Below are 14,501 nucleotides of genomic sequence, written 5' to 3' on the forward strand. Positions count from 1 at the left end.
CACCAAATTGTTGTAACATTATATGGGGTAAGTTGTCACAATGGAACTTGCCATTGAACAGCCAAAGATTTTTTTCAGCAAAATGTAAGCAGTGAAATAATAATCACATTGATGAAACGAGCTTGAAATAAAATAACGTAAAAGGTAACAAACACAAATATAAAAATTGTTTTAGCCAACTAATTCTGCAATAATATAAATTTATAAAATTTAAATCATGCAACAACATTTTGAAATAAGTGTTTTTTATGTTTAATAAATGTTTTTACAATACAAAAATGTTTGTGTTGTTTGTATAACAATTTTCTCAAAAAAACATTTTAGCAACTGAGATATATGCAGGCCTTGTGACAACTAGCCCCGTTCTGATCCCCATAGTCTGGACAGACATAAACCCGGATGGGAATGTGTTCCAATCTCTGTATTATGTCACTGTGACCTCCTGTTGGTCTGGGATTGATGCATGGAGCTTCAGTCTTGATCTAATTCTAACCCATTCACCTAACAATGACCTTACAAAAAACACTTAATAAGATCTCTTCTGTTCTAGATGCTTATGGAACCAGAACAGGATATGGAAAGGTTAGAGGTAACGGTATTTGTCTGGAGCAATAGAAATGGCTGTTTTTGTTTATTTTTAAGTTAGAATTTTGATTTTTAAAACAAAATCTTGCTATAAACCAAAGTTTAATGGCTGACAGCTGAACACAGTTATTTAGTTACAAGCAGGACTCAGATTCCTATTGAATAACGTGCATGGCTTTCAAGAGTTTATGGGCATTCTGTAAATGCCACATATACAAATATGATTCACATACTCCCAATGCTGTTAAACAGTATTGAGATAAAGGACAGCACACAGTTTCAATGATTTAAAATCACTCTCAGTCACATTTGAACCTAACTTCATATATTTGGTTTTTCGGAATTTCGGAAACATCAGGACAGAGCCTTGGCAGATGGTAATGGATGAGTTTCCAGACAGGAAATGTGGAAAAAGTGTCGACACATCCAGCAGTATTAATACATCCTGTCATTTATTTTATCTGTCTTGCTGGCATTCTGACACCTTTAAAAATCTTTATGAAGGACTTCATAAAGGAACATTTTATTGACAACTAATAACTATGCATTATAACTTTTAGCATTTATTGTGTTTTTTCCAGGCCCCAAGTGCTGTTATACGGATTACTCTTTCAAATAATCCTAACATTGCGATTGCATTTAAAGCCTATGTTGAATTTTATTTTAGTAAACCACAGAGAAAACAATCACTGTATGAAAAGTATCATATCCCAGAATCCAGTGTTTGTAATGTCAGGGTTTATCCAAACGAACTCAAACTTCCTGTGAGCGAGAGGATGAAGGGAGGGAAGGAAACAACAAAAGAGTGAAACAGACAGAGAGAGACAGAAAAAGAGACATGCAACATAGACAAGGTGGAGAGACTATCTTCTTTTTGCCTCTTCAAGGTGAAGACAACATTCAACATGTTTGTAGCACAGGGGATTGGATTTTCATCATTTAAGTTTCTTTAAGATTTTGTTATCTTTAAGTGTTTTAGGCTCTAATTTGAGTGTCAGAGCAGTGGCCTTTGAACAGAACAGAACGCTTCTGTTTCACACTCCAGATCCAAATTCTCATCCGTCTGCATGTGCAGGTAAGCAATTACATTTTGCTATCTGTGATTATTGTGTGATGATGCAGATTATTGTTGTGCTTTTAATGATACACAATTTTCATGGCTATTGTTTGCCATGCCGTCCTGGAATATTTTGTATTTTGGAAGTTCTTTTAAATGATTAAAATAATATATCAACAGTTATTTATATACATATACAGTATACAGTTATATACAGTTTGTGTGTGTGTACAATGCCATTAAAATAACAGTTTTCTGTTTTAATATACTTTAAAATGTCATTTATTCTTGTGAAGCAAAGCTGAATTTTTAGCATCATTACTTCAGTCTTCAGTGTGACATGATCCTTCAGAAATCATTCTAATATGCTGATTTATAACCAAAGTCGGAAACAGTTGGGCTGCTTAATACTTTTTTGGGACCGGTGATACTTTTTTCAGGAGTCTTTGATAAATAAAAAGTTAAAAAGAACAGTGTTTATTCAAAATAGAAGTCAATAAATTTTTTCTTTCTTTTTTTAAAGAAATGTATACTTTTATTCAGCAAGGATGTGTTAAATGGATAAAAAGGGATAGTAAAGTCTTATATTGTTAGAAAAGATTTCTATTTTGAATAAATGCTGTTCTTTTTTGACCTTTTTAATTCATCAAAGAAAAAACGTATCAAAGGTTCCAAAAAAAATAATAAGCAGCACAATAGTTTCAAATCTGATGATAAATCAGAATATTAGAATTAATTCTGAAGGATCATGTGACACTGAAGACTGGAGTAATGGCTGATGAAAATTTAGCGTTGCGTCACAGAAATAAATTATATTTTAAAGTATATTAAAATAGGTAACCAATATTAGAAATTGCAATAATATTTCACAATATTAGTGATTTTCTGTATTTTTTTATCAAATATATACAGCCTTGATGAGCATAAGAGAGTCCATTAAAAAACAAAAAATCTAAATTAACAATCTTACTAGATAAAAATCTAGCACACACACACACACACACATATATATATATGCTATTATATTATGGATTTTCACTTAGATGTTCCCAAATCTTGTGATTTTTGTCAGTGCCTGTTACAAAGCAGTATTTTGGGGATGATCCTCAAGCCAAAGAACTTAGCCGACATCAAAAGCTGTGGTGGCGACTCACACAGAGATATTTATTTGGACAGCATTAATGCATCACTGTCTCTCATAAGAGGGCCATTAGTTTTGGAGAATGACATTCCCTTTATATCTGAGAGTCAGGTTTTTGATGAGGATAGGAGGTTCTATTCCTCACCACCTCTCTCCCAAACAACTCATGAGTTTGTCAGTCTTCTGCCTTTTTTGTATAGCTTCAGGTAGATTTTTTACTGTCAGTGTGAAACTGCCAAAAATTTACAAAATTAGTTTAACATTACTTATTTCGGAGGAGTGTAGCTTAATTTTAATCATGCCACAGTGCTTGACGTTGTGCAAATATTTAAATTAATTCTGTGGAGTTCCGTCTCTGATGTCTAAACAACTTTATTTTGGTCAATAAATATTGTATATTGTTCTGTCTTTTCAATTAAGATGTAAATTGAGCAGAGGCCTGAGTAAATAAACACATGAAAGAGCCAAAAGTCTGATGCCTTCAGCCGCTGCTCAGAATTCATTTGCGTAGTAGAGGGATATACGTCTATTCCCACGAATCTTGGTATCCAAACAAATTCTTCCCATTAGTCTTAATTATAAACACATCTCGTTCTGAACACCATCTGAACTGTGCCAGACTGTAGACACCTCTTCGTCAGAGGCTTCCAGGCTGTTTGTTTATCAGCCTCATTCTTCCTGCCATGGAAGGAGAGCATATTTGTTTTAGCAGGCAATTTTCCACTATGCCACATTGTACCATGTGACAAGAGTTCGAGATGTAGACACACACATTCTTAAAACTGTCATTTAGTTTTATGTTGGGCATACCAAACCTAGGTACAACTTGACCAGAGAAACAGTTTGTTTGAATTAGCCCACTATATTATATAACATACTGCAAGTGTACATACTGTGGTAGACAGTTTGCACCTATAAATGTTATAGTAAATTAGCTCAAACTTTCAGCAATGACTTCTTATTTATTTTGAAATGAAATCAAATTAAATATCCATCAAAGCCACTTAGCTCATTTATAGTACTGGAAAGTTTAATCTTTATTTCATACTACATACTGAATTTATTTATGTCTGTATGAATGTATCTATATCATATGGTACTATTGTACCTTAACTTTTTTATTTATTGGTCGACTGTTTTATTTCAATTAATTTATGAATTATTCAGGATAAAAATAAAAAAAATAATATTAAATAAAATAAATACATTAGAAATTAAACAGTAGTAAAATAAAAAAGAAATAAACTAGAATTAAATGTAAAAATAATCTACAAATTATTTTCAAATTCCAATTCTATAGGATTTATGTATTTGAATTACATATATTTACATTTCCTTCGATTTGGATTACAAACCATTATGATAGCATATCTTTTAAGTCATACGTAAATGAAACAAATTTATGAATGTGTTTTAAACACACAATATCCATTTAGCCTCAAAAATCCTATTTTTTTCAGTCTCATACATTTTAATTAATTGACTATTGCTTGTTCCACAGCTAACTATATTTTTTCATACTTTTTAACTGAATCAACGGAATTGTTTTCACAATTAACAGATTTATGCAATTTGAATAAATGAGTATTTAAATGAAATCAAATCAATTCCAATAGTTAATAATAATAAAAGTGCAGAAGTCTTGCATGTTTCATTTATATATGACTTACAAATATGCATCATACTAAGTTTAATAGTCTATGTCAAAACTGCGTAATCCAAATGGATTGAAATTTGATATGCAATCTAGATATTTTTTGAATGTACAAATAAATGGCTTCACAAAAAAACTGTCATTGCAAATTGTTGTCTCTCTTTGGTTTTTGTGCAGATCCAGCCCTCAAACCACAGAGATGACCCTTACGGAGGGTTCACTGAATCTGAACCTCACATCAACATCAAATCCTCCCCTAACAACCAATACTTCTCCACCATACCGTGAACCTTATTTACACAGACTGACCCACTTGGATGAGGGTCTGTATAATGACTTTTACAGCCTGTGGATAGCTCTGGTGGTCATCAACGCCCTTATCTTTATGGTAGGGATGACCCTTAACAGCCTGGCTTTGTATGTCTTCTGCTTCAGGACCAAGCCGAAGACCACGTCAGTCATCTACACCATTAACCTGGTGGTGACGGACCTGTTGGTTAACCTCTCTCTTCCCACTCGTATCGTATTGTACTACAGTGGAGGAAAATGCCTCATCTGTTCCTACATGCACATATTCAGCTACTTCGTCAACATGTACTGTAGCATCCTCTTCCTCACCAGCATCTGCGTGGATCGCTACCTGGCCATCGTTCAGGCGGAGGCCTCACGGAAGTGGAGGAACCCAGGTGTGGCCAAAGCGGTGTGCGTCTGCATTTGGCTGTTCGCCATCATCGTGACCTACTCGCTTCTCACGACAGCCTTCAAGCACTCAGGCTGCTGCCTTTCCAAACTCTTCGCACTGACCGTTTTTGAGTTCTTCCTACCAATGGTGATCATCGTAGCGTTTACTATTCGAGTCATGTGCGCCCTTTCCAGCCCGGGCCTCATGCAGCAGAGCCGCGACAGACGCATGAAAGCCGTACAGCTGCTGTCCACCGTTCTGGTGATCTTCACCATCTGCTTCACGCCGTTTCACGTCCGTCAAGTTCTGTTTTACTTCCATCCTGATTTGCCTCATCATGTGATTGTGTACCATGTTACCGTCACCCTCAGCAGCCTGAACAGTTGCTTGGATCCTGTGGTCTACTGTTTCGTCACTACTAACTTTCAGTCTACCATGAAGAGATTTTTCAGGAAGATGGAAAGAGAGCAGACGAGCGGAGACATTATCAGCGTGCAGAAGAGCTCGAAGGCTTCGGGCACAGTGATTGCTATAGCCAATAGTATACGGATAAGCATGAGCCCCGTCCAGCAGGGAAGCCAACCCGCATGAGGGAGCCCACATGTGCCATGTAGAGTATTCAGATGGTTGCCATTACCATGTCATACTAACGCAAAATCAGTGACATAAATGCACATTTGTGACTTTGTTTCGATGTGTACTGTAAATACTTTGATGTAGAGATTTCATTTAAAATGTGACACTGTTATGTTTCATTTGTAACTATTACAACTATGCAGCAATGCCACCATAATGTGCCATAGCATTTTTAAGCTGGCAGTGCTTTAGAGCAGGGGTTTTCAAAAACAATGATGCCCTCTTAGAGGCAGATGTATCTATATACATCTGTATGTAGTGTGCGTATGAAGATGCATGACGACTTATATTATTGCTATATTATTATACTGTTACTGTACTGAAGCCAAAACAAATTATTAAAACAATATATTGTCTTTGTATCTACTGTATCTTTTTTCTACCAACAATTAGAGTAAAATTTTGGGGTTGCTAAGATTTGTTAGGTTTTTTTTATTTATTCAAATAAAGAAGTATCTTATGGTCACCATGTGTGCATTTATTTGTAAAAAAAATACAGTAAACTGCATTATTGTGAAATATTTGTACAAATTCAAATATTTGTTTTCTATTTAAAATGTAATTTATTCCATTGATGGCAAAACTGAATTTTCACTAACCAAAGTGTCACATGATCCTTCAGAAACCATTCTAATATTCTGATTTGGTACCCATTTGAAATAGAAATCTTTTGTAACATTCTAGATGTCTTTATTGTCACTTTTTATTAATGTGTCCTTGATGTATAAAAGCATTAATTTCTTTAAAAAAAAACAAAAAAAACAATCCATAACCAAACAGTAATATTGTGAAATATTATTACAAATTCTAATATTTGTTTTCTATTTAAAAAACTGTCCCCAAAAGTTTGAAGAGTATTTGTACACCTGCAGAGAAACATATTTCTCTCTATTTATTTCCATAACACTTTTCACAAGAAAAAAAATGTTCAAAATACATTTTAAAGTTAACGTTGACAGTCCCAAAATACAATTTTGTCCCCTCAAATTTCCACAGCCCCCCAAGAATCCTCTCGTGGCCCCAGATACCAGTTTGAAAACCCCTGCTACAGAGCAGTAATTGACTGAAACTATACATAAATATATTACCGTAATTAAAAAAATTATAATGTCATAAAGCTTTTTAGGACGTTTCTAGAAATGTCAAATAATAACTGGCAAAACACAGCAAAAACATATAGTGTTGAAGTTTAAGGCCAAATAAAAGTAGACCTAATCATTGACTTTGATGAGTAAACAAAACAGTTTTGTTTTTTTTCAAATAATGTTAACCACAGACCTTATATGAAAAATTCAGAAGAAAAACATGATAAAATTATCTACAAATTAAGGTTTGAATAGCGTGTCTAGTATTTTATCTCAACTCTAGAATAACACTTATCTAATCTGTCAAATGACGTTATCAGTTTGCCTTATTATTTTGAATGATGCGTTTAAAATACATCACTTTAAGAGACAACAGTTACCTCTTCATGACATTGTTAAATAATGACTAAAAGTCTTCGTGGCTTCTAGGTTTTAGTTCACAGACTTTGACATTGCGATATTACATCACTGAGTGCTGATGAGGGGGATTTGCAGAGCGTAACAACTGGCAACCACGAGCAGACAATAGATGCAGTACATCCGCGACCTGAGAGCAGGTACATTTGGCTCTTTAACATCTTTCTCCATTTACTTGTGGATGCTTATATTCTTTCTTTATCCATAAATGAAGATGCCTGTTATGAATCGGACCGCTCGTCGTGCTCGGGAACTGAAGGTATCAGTTAAATTTACTGTAGAAGCAAGTTAATTAGCAGGCTAGCAGTCCGGGCTAACAGACTGTTTAAGCATTAATCAGACTGATGATTCATATAAAGTTAAGCAAAATCCCAAATGCATAATTATTGCAACTCGCTCGCTCATATTCCCAGTCAGATCATTTCACCCTTCCAAGTGATACAGTTGGTAACATGATTATCGTGTGTATGATGCGAAGTATCCAAAATACTATCAGGGCACATGACTGCATGCAACAGTCTGATGATCTGGCAATCCTTTGAATCCAGGAAAAATCACAGGGAACGGGTTTTTATGGTAATTTGGTAACGTTATTATTGACGTTTATTTTAGCCAGGGAGGTTGTTTATGTGTCTAACATTGACATCTTACGCGCTGTTAACTGAAAATGGTTGGGTTTAATGTTTGGTTTCCAGGCGTACTTCCAATCACAATCAGGAAACCGTACATGTTTAGGCATGATTTGAGCTCCATCAAAGGCTTCTTAAAAAATTGTTGCATGTGATTCAGCGAAAGGCACCTCTTCGCCACGTCCTCATCCCCTAATAACAGATGACTTGTCCTCCTATGTCTGCTTGTCACATTTTCACGTCAGTCTCTGACACAGGTGTCCGTTCGCCCACCTGACTCTTGTCACAGCAGGCCTGGGCTGCTCTGGGGTGGATGTCACGTCACCTGCCAGAAGCCTCTGGGTGTAGCCTTATCACCTTATCAGTGTAGTGCACAGGGGACGGACAGTTATCACGGGCGTCTCATGTAACCAGCAAGTAAAACTAGTGACACATTTTTGGCTCTGTCACTATATGTGTCACTTCAGTTTGTTCTGTAGAACTTCTTGAGTATGCCTGTCTACTTCACTTGATCTGGGACAATATTTCTGGGTTAAAAGGATCATTTTGACGTCAGATGAAGGTAGGCTACTTAACGAGTTAGGATATGTTCTTAATTATTACATGTGGGAGATGTTCACGTGTCTTGTTACCAAATTAGTAGCCTAACTATTGTAAATATATGTTGAAATTATTTCACTTATTTGCTTCGGTTTAATTATATATTTTTTTTAAATTACTTATATTAAAAAAAATGTATATCTGAGCATACAATAATTTAGAATAAATTCGTTTTATCATATCAGCTGCTCATCCACGATTAGCTTTTAAGGAAAACTCTTATGTAAATGGCTTTAGTACAGCATGAGATTTTATAGTGCTACAGCAGCGCGATTGTGTAATTCTAACTCATTTAAAACGACCTTTGGAACACACTGTTGCTGCCTTTACCATATGACTGGAAGGTATGTAGACTTAAAAGTGCATATGTTTTTGCATGTAGGCTTATAGGCGTTTTCAAACTGTTTAGAGCTTGTGTTTGACAAATAGAAATTTGCAAACAATCGCGTTCGCTTGAGGACGTAACCATAGCAACTGTACGCCGCTGGAGAGCTTTCCGGTATACGTGTGGGATGGTATATCGACAAAAGATGGCACGTATTGCTGTTATTTATCACTTAATCACTTTGTTGTAGATTTGCATTTCAATAATATATCAAATAAATTGTTTTCTTGTTTTAAAAAGTCCATACGATAGTATACGATAGCGCCAACAGATAATTGAGGTTGCGCGAGATACAACATTGAAATGAAAACTGGCTGAAAGAATTCCAAAATATGTCTCTGTTTTCTTTAATATATGTAACGTTACATAATTTGTCTATATAATGTATAATTTGATAAAGTGTAGGGAATGGTCACTTTTTTATATTAAAATGATTGTTTCTCAGTTAAGGCTTTAAAATGTTATCTTAAGAATATGTATCTACATTCTCCTATCTTTTCAGAGCCTTTTTCCTAGTTTAGTCACTTTATTATTTCATCTTCCTTTCTCCAGGGATTACAGATATGCGAAATAAGTCAGACTTCTGCTAAAACTATGTTTACTGTCGCAATGCCAAGATTTTTTTCCCCATCTTGTTTTTCACTGACATTTTTCCACTGCCTTGATCTTTCTGGATATCACTTGTTAATGCCAAGATCTCTCTCTCTCTCTCTCTCTCTCTCTCTCTCTCTCTCTCTCTCTCTCCGTCTCTCATTCACTCTCTCCCTCTCATCTAGATTAATAAGTAATTCCATGGAAGCACAGAAAGGAACATCCACCTGTTCTGCTCTCCATGCCCTCCCCCATTTCCCTCTTTCTTTTCGTGAAAACATGACTCATGAGTTACACCAACAAAGCTCTATATGGGCTAGGATTCATTGCAACGGTTGGTAGATCTCTCACTGAAATATATGGAACAACATGACCTTTCTTTTGACTGCGAGTGTTTTATAATAAGAAGCCTGCTGTGGATTATGAAAGATCAGCTGGACTTTTGAGGGTAAGTGCCACAGGAAACGTTTCTGGATCAAGACCCCAGACGCCAGCTTCGTATATGCAGGCCAGCATGGCACCCAAGAACGCTGTCACGGAGTCCGTTCCAGTGCTGGAAATGGCAGTCGTACAAGAAAAGGATTCGAATGGTGGACAGAATGCAGAGAAGGAGAAAGAGAGAGAAGTGGAGATGACAGAGGACTCGGCCAGTGAGGATTCTGTAAACCACATCCCAAAGAGGTTATGGGTCATGCACGGTGCCATCATGTTCGGGAGGGAGTTCTGCTATGCGATGGAAACAGCACTAGTCACTCCTGTGCTGTTGCAGCTAGGTCAGTATTCAACTGTTTTCCCAACAAACCTTTTGACAACTTAAATCAATTCATTTCCTTCATATGTCTATAGACAGAAAGACCTAATTTATCCCTTAACATGTCATTCCAAACCTTTATCTCTTTATCTTTTTTGAACATCAGTGGGTTCTAATGTTGATTTGGACCCTATTGACTTTCGTTCTTCAAAATATCTGCTTTTGTATTCCATAGAAGATATAATCACACAAATATCATTTTAAAAATATCTAGGCTGATGAACGTTTTTTTTTTATAGTTTTACTGCACTATTTTGTATATAATGACAAAATTTTGATCTTTTAAGCATCTTTAGATGTAGATAAAACATTAAAAAGGCTGATGCTACCTCAGCAGGCATGCGCACTTATCTATAAATAGAGGGTTAATGGGTAATTTAGTGTTTAAAATTCATCCTAGGCTTAAGGCCTCTATTCATAATCATTGAACAGGGACATTCCTTTGGATTTGGTAAAGATTCCCTATTGTGCCAATGCCAACCCTGTGTGATAGTATTAAGATGGAGGGATGTTTGTTTCCACAGTAGCATGCAAAAATGGATGAGGTAGCGTTTGCGTGGAATGTAGGGAATGTGTGAGTCTGCGCATTTCTCTTTCTCTCGGTTTTCCGTCTATTTTGAATAAGACCAATGTCAATAGATTCTCTCAGGAAACTACAGGGTTAATATAACAAAAGGTTTGAATTGCTCTAAAGGCCTTCTGATCTCATACCAAAAGCAGTTTTAGTAGATTTAATGGCTGAATGTATCTTAAATATCCATCCACTAAACTTTGAAAGGCCATTTCCTCCAAAAGAATTTAGCTTATCGTAACCTAAAACAATCAGTTTGTGTTGCTTTAATGTGCATGTTTAGGCAAAATATATGTGGCCCTTAAAATCTCAAATGGCCTACTTGATAAAAAAAAAAATAGGTAAAATAATTGCAATTTTAAGTGTGGTTTAATAGACAATCAACCAGGGTCTGTTTTTAGAGTAAACAGGATCAAATTCTCTCCTGTTATACATTAAATGCTGTGTGTATTGACAAAACCATCTCTTTAAGTTCTGGCCTTTGGGAGTTGTAACACTGAGTGTTATTGCTTTATAATACAGGCTGATTACTTCATTACTTCATACTGCACCTTAACCTGATCCACAGAGGTTGGAATGCGGTTGGATAGTTGTTCATCTTAAAATCTGAAGAGTTCTGATCTGAAAATTTGACATGTGACATGTCTGTTGTCTGCACTTTCTGTTCTCACATTCTCAGTGTCATCCCGCTGCACACATGACCTGTAGTTCTTCTGCATGTTTGGACCTCTTGAAAAAAGGAGAAGTTTGACATTTAAGTTTCACTTGAGTAATCAAGTGTTTGGGTTTTAGTATGTCATCAGTCCTGGCACGAGTTCTGCGTGCCAGACTCATGGAAAATTCCCTTAGCTGTTAAAGCGATTTGCTATGAATCATCACTAACGAATAATCCCAAATATTATTTTCAGTTTTCTCATGCACTTTTTATTTACTCCCGAGTCATCGCATTTGATAATTTTATTGCCAGAGGCAGTTTGATTGCTTCATTACTATGACACAGTTTTAGATCTTCTATGTGAAAGCTTTATAGTGTTGTAAATGACAGGTTAATGAACTGCAGACATGCTGAAACCTACCTGGTTATCTGTTTCAGCTGATGTGGGCTGCTTAAGTCGCCATATTGGTATATTTTATCAAAAAGTGATTATTAAAAAATATAGTTTTGATCTCCTTGAACCTTGGAATTGAATTGATCCCAGTCAGTTTCTTCTTGCAGGTCTCCCGGAGCAGTATTACAGCTTAACCTGGTTCCTCAGCCCTATTTTGGGTTTAATTTTCACTCCTCTGATTGGCTCAGCAAGTGACCGTTGCACTTTGAAATGGGGTCGGAGGAGACCCTTCATTTTGGCACTGTGTATTGGAGTGTTATTAGGAGTGGCCTTATTTCTTAATGGATCTCTTATAGGTAATTATTTTAGATATTTATACAATATTTAAAACATGCATTACATTACAAGTCACCATTGTTTAAATAGGAGGCCCTTGACTATATATTTTATATTACACATACATATTTTTGCATTTTCTAAATGATTGGTCCTTACAGTATTTTAATCTTTGTGTCAAACAGGTCTGTCTCTGGGTGATGTTCCCAGTAATCAACTGGTTGGGATTGTGCTGACCGTTGTTGGTGTGGTGGTTCTAGACTTCTGTGCTGATGCTTTGGATGGACCAATCAGAGCCTACCTCCTGGATGTGGCTGATACCGAGGAACAGGACATGGCTCTAAATATCCATGCTTTCTCAGCAGGTGTATATTCTGGGACTGGGAGTGATAAATTGATCTGAACTGGAAGAAACACTCTGTTCTTTAGCAACATACTTGAAACCTTTTCAAATCTTTAAAAAAAAAAATCAGGGTTTAGAAGATAATTGTTCGCTAGGAAAGATCTAATCAGAATAAAAATGTTCTATTTACGATCATGTGACACTGAACACTAGAGTAATGGTTGCTGAATATTCGTCTTTGCCATCACAGGAATAAATTATACTTTAAATGATACTGAAATAGAAAACACTTATGTACATTGTAATTTGTAATAACATTTCTGTTTTTACTATATTTTTGATCAAGTAAGTGCAACCTTGGGGAGCATGAGAGACTTCTTTCAAAAACATAAAAATTGTAACTTTTAAACAGTAGTGCACTTAACATTATACTGGATGGTGATTTATATTTGATATAATTCCTGTTTTTCAGGGCTGGGAGGTGCTTTAGGTTACATGCTAGGAGGGCTGGACTGGACCAATACCTTCCTAGGTCGAGCTTTTAAAGCCCAAGAGCAGGTCCTCTTTTTCTTTGCTGCCATCATCTTTATCATTTCTGCGACACTTCATCTTTTCAGCATCAAGGAGCGTCTATATAACCCCAACCAGCCAGGGGAACTAAAGGAGGATGATGAAGAAAGGCCACCTCCTGTCCAGCACTATGGCAGCTTTCCATCTACTCGTCTCATACCTCAACTAGAACTGATCCCTGAGGAGGAGCTGTTTTCAGCCCATGAGGATGACCGCTCTGAGTGGGATGTTTCAACAGACTTTCTAAACATCGACCTAGTACGGTGTAAAAGTGACTCCGTTTTAGCCATGCCAGATGCTACAGTAGAGCTTGACCCAGACTTGGACTTGGATCGCGATGGGCAGTTTCTGTGCGACATCGAACCGACTTTATTCCAGGACTTCCAGGGTCTACAAGATGATGGAACAACATTGGATTACCGCAACACCAGCCATGCAGGTCAGTGCACTGACCACCACTTACAGAATTGCGATAGCAATGGGGAACATATCTGTGGAAACGGAAGCTTTGCTGTTTCTGGAAATCTAATCACTGGAGCAGCGAATGCTGCCAATCAACCAGGCAAAGTCGGTTTACGTCCATCTGGCGTCCTAGTGCGTCACCGCACCCCTTCCTTCTACCGCCAGCCCTCCTTCACTTTCTCTTATCATGGACGTGTGGGCTTTCAATGGCGAAGGCGCTATGGCAACATGGCTGGGCCGATCAAATCTTCACGAAGCCTGAATGACATTGACAAAATCGATAGACGGCATGAACGGCGGAAATTGCAGCCAAGTCGCATTTCCGCATCCCGCAGGAATGAGGAGGATGAAGAGAGTGAGGATGGGGATGGCGGTACGACGGTCAAACTGCTCTGGTTGTCCATGCTGAAGATGCCACCCCAGCTCTGGCGTTTGTGTGTATGTCACTTGCTCACCTGGTTCTCCATGATCGCACAAGCTGTGTTCTACACGGACTTCATGGGCCAGGTCATCTTTGAAGGAGACCCAACTGTGAGTTCCTTATCTTGTCCTGTAATTGACCCTTCCCAAAGAGCTTGATTGACAGGCGATCTGAAAAATCAGAACACAGATATTATGTGCCGCCACTGCTATCCGCCATCTTGCCCGACAGCTACGGCTGGTGTTCTGACAAATAATGCTACCTATCAGATTATGCTACCAATACTGTATTTATCCTACTGTAAGGGTAGGTTTAGGGTTGGGGTAGGTGTACATGTTAATAAAGGCTCACACCTTATTACTATCATGCTGGAAGCAAAATCTGATAGGTAGCACTTTTCGCTACCAAATTATGCTACCATCTGTTTTAATGGGAGGTAGCAAAATCTGACAGGGTAGCACAAATCGTCAGAACAC

The 14,501-nt window shown here is 37.0% G+C and overlaps 2 protein-coding genes across 5 annotated transcripts in view; both read left to right on the forward strand.

Moving 5' to 3' along the window:
- LOC107741725 (solute carrier family 45 member 4-like) overlaps positions 1 to 14,501 on the forward strand; it is a 32,624-nt gene that overhangs the window by 13,515 nt on the left and 4,608 nt on the right. Inside the window, exons 2-6 of one of the 4 annotated variants that reach the window (XM_016554494.1) lie at positions 1,300 to 1,307; positions 9,897 to 10,235; positions 12,061 to 12,249; positions 12,415 to 12,594; positions 13,045 to 14,135. In XM_016554494.1, the coding sequence (XP_016409980.1) occupies positions 9,965 to 10,235; positions 12,061 to 12,249; positions 12,415 to 12,594; positions 13,045 to 14,135 (1,731 nt within the window). In that variant the 5' untranslated portion in view covers positions 1,300 to 1,307; positions 9,897 to 9,964. Of the gene's footprint in view, positions 1 to 1,299; positions 1,308 to 7,325; positions 7,398 to 7,427; positions 7,517 to 8,270; positions 8,449 to 9,647; positions 10,236 to 12,060; positions 12,250 to 12,414; positions 12,595 to 13,044; positions 14,136 to 14,501 lie in introns of those variants that run through there. The other 3 variants (XM_016554492.1, XM_016554493.1, XM_016554491.1) reach the window with 3 other exon arrangements.
- Positions 1,491 to 6,077, forward strand: LOC107741727 (G-protein coupled receptor 20-like). Its single transcript, XM_016554497.1, has 2 exons — positions 1,491 to 1,660; positions 4,615 to 6,077. The coding sequence occupies exons 1-2, from the start codon at positions 1,653 to 1,655 to the stop codon at positions 5,708 to 5,710; spliced, it is 1,104 nt and encodes a 367-aa protein (XP_016409983.1). The 5' UTR covers positions 1,491 to 1,652; the 3' UTR covers positions 5,711 to 6,077.

The sequence above is a fragment of the Sinocyclocheilus rhinocerous genome, unplaced genomic scaffold (genome assembly GCF_001515625.1).
Source record: "Sinocyclocheilus rhinocerous isolate Xijiao unplaced genomic scaffold, SAMN03320098_v1.1 scaffold616, whole genome shotgun sequence".
Taxonomy (NCBI): domain Eukaryota; kingdom Metazoa; phylum Chordata; class Actinopteri; order Cypriniformes; family Cyprinidae; genus Sinocyclocheilus; species Sinocyclocheilus rhinocerous.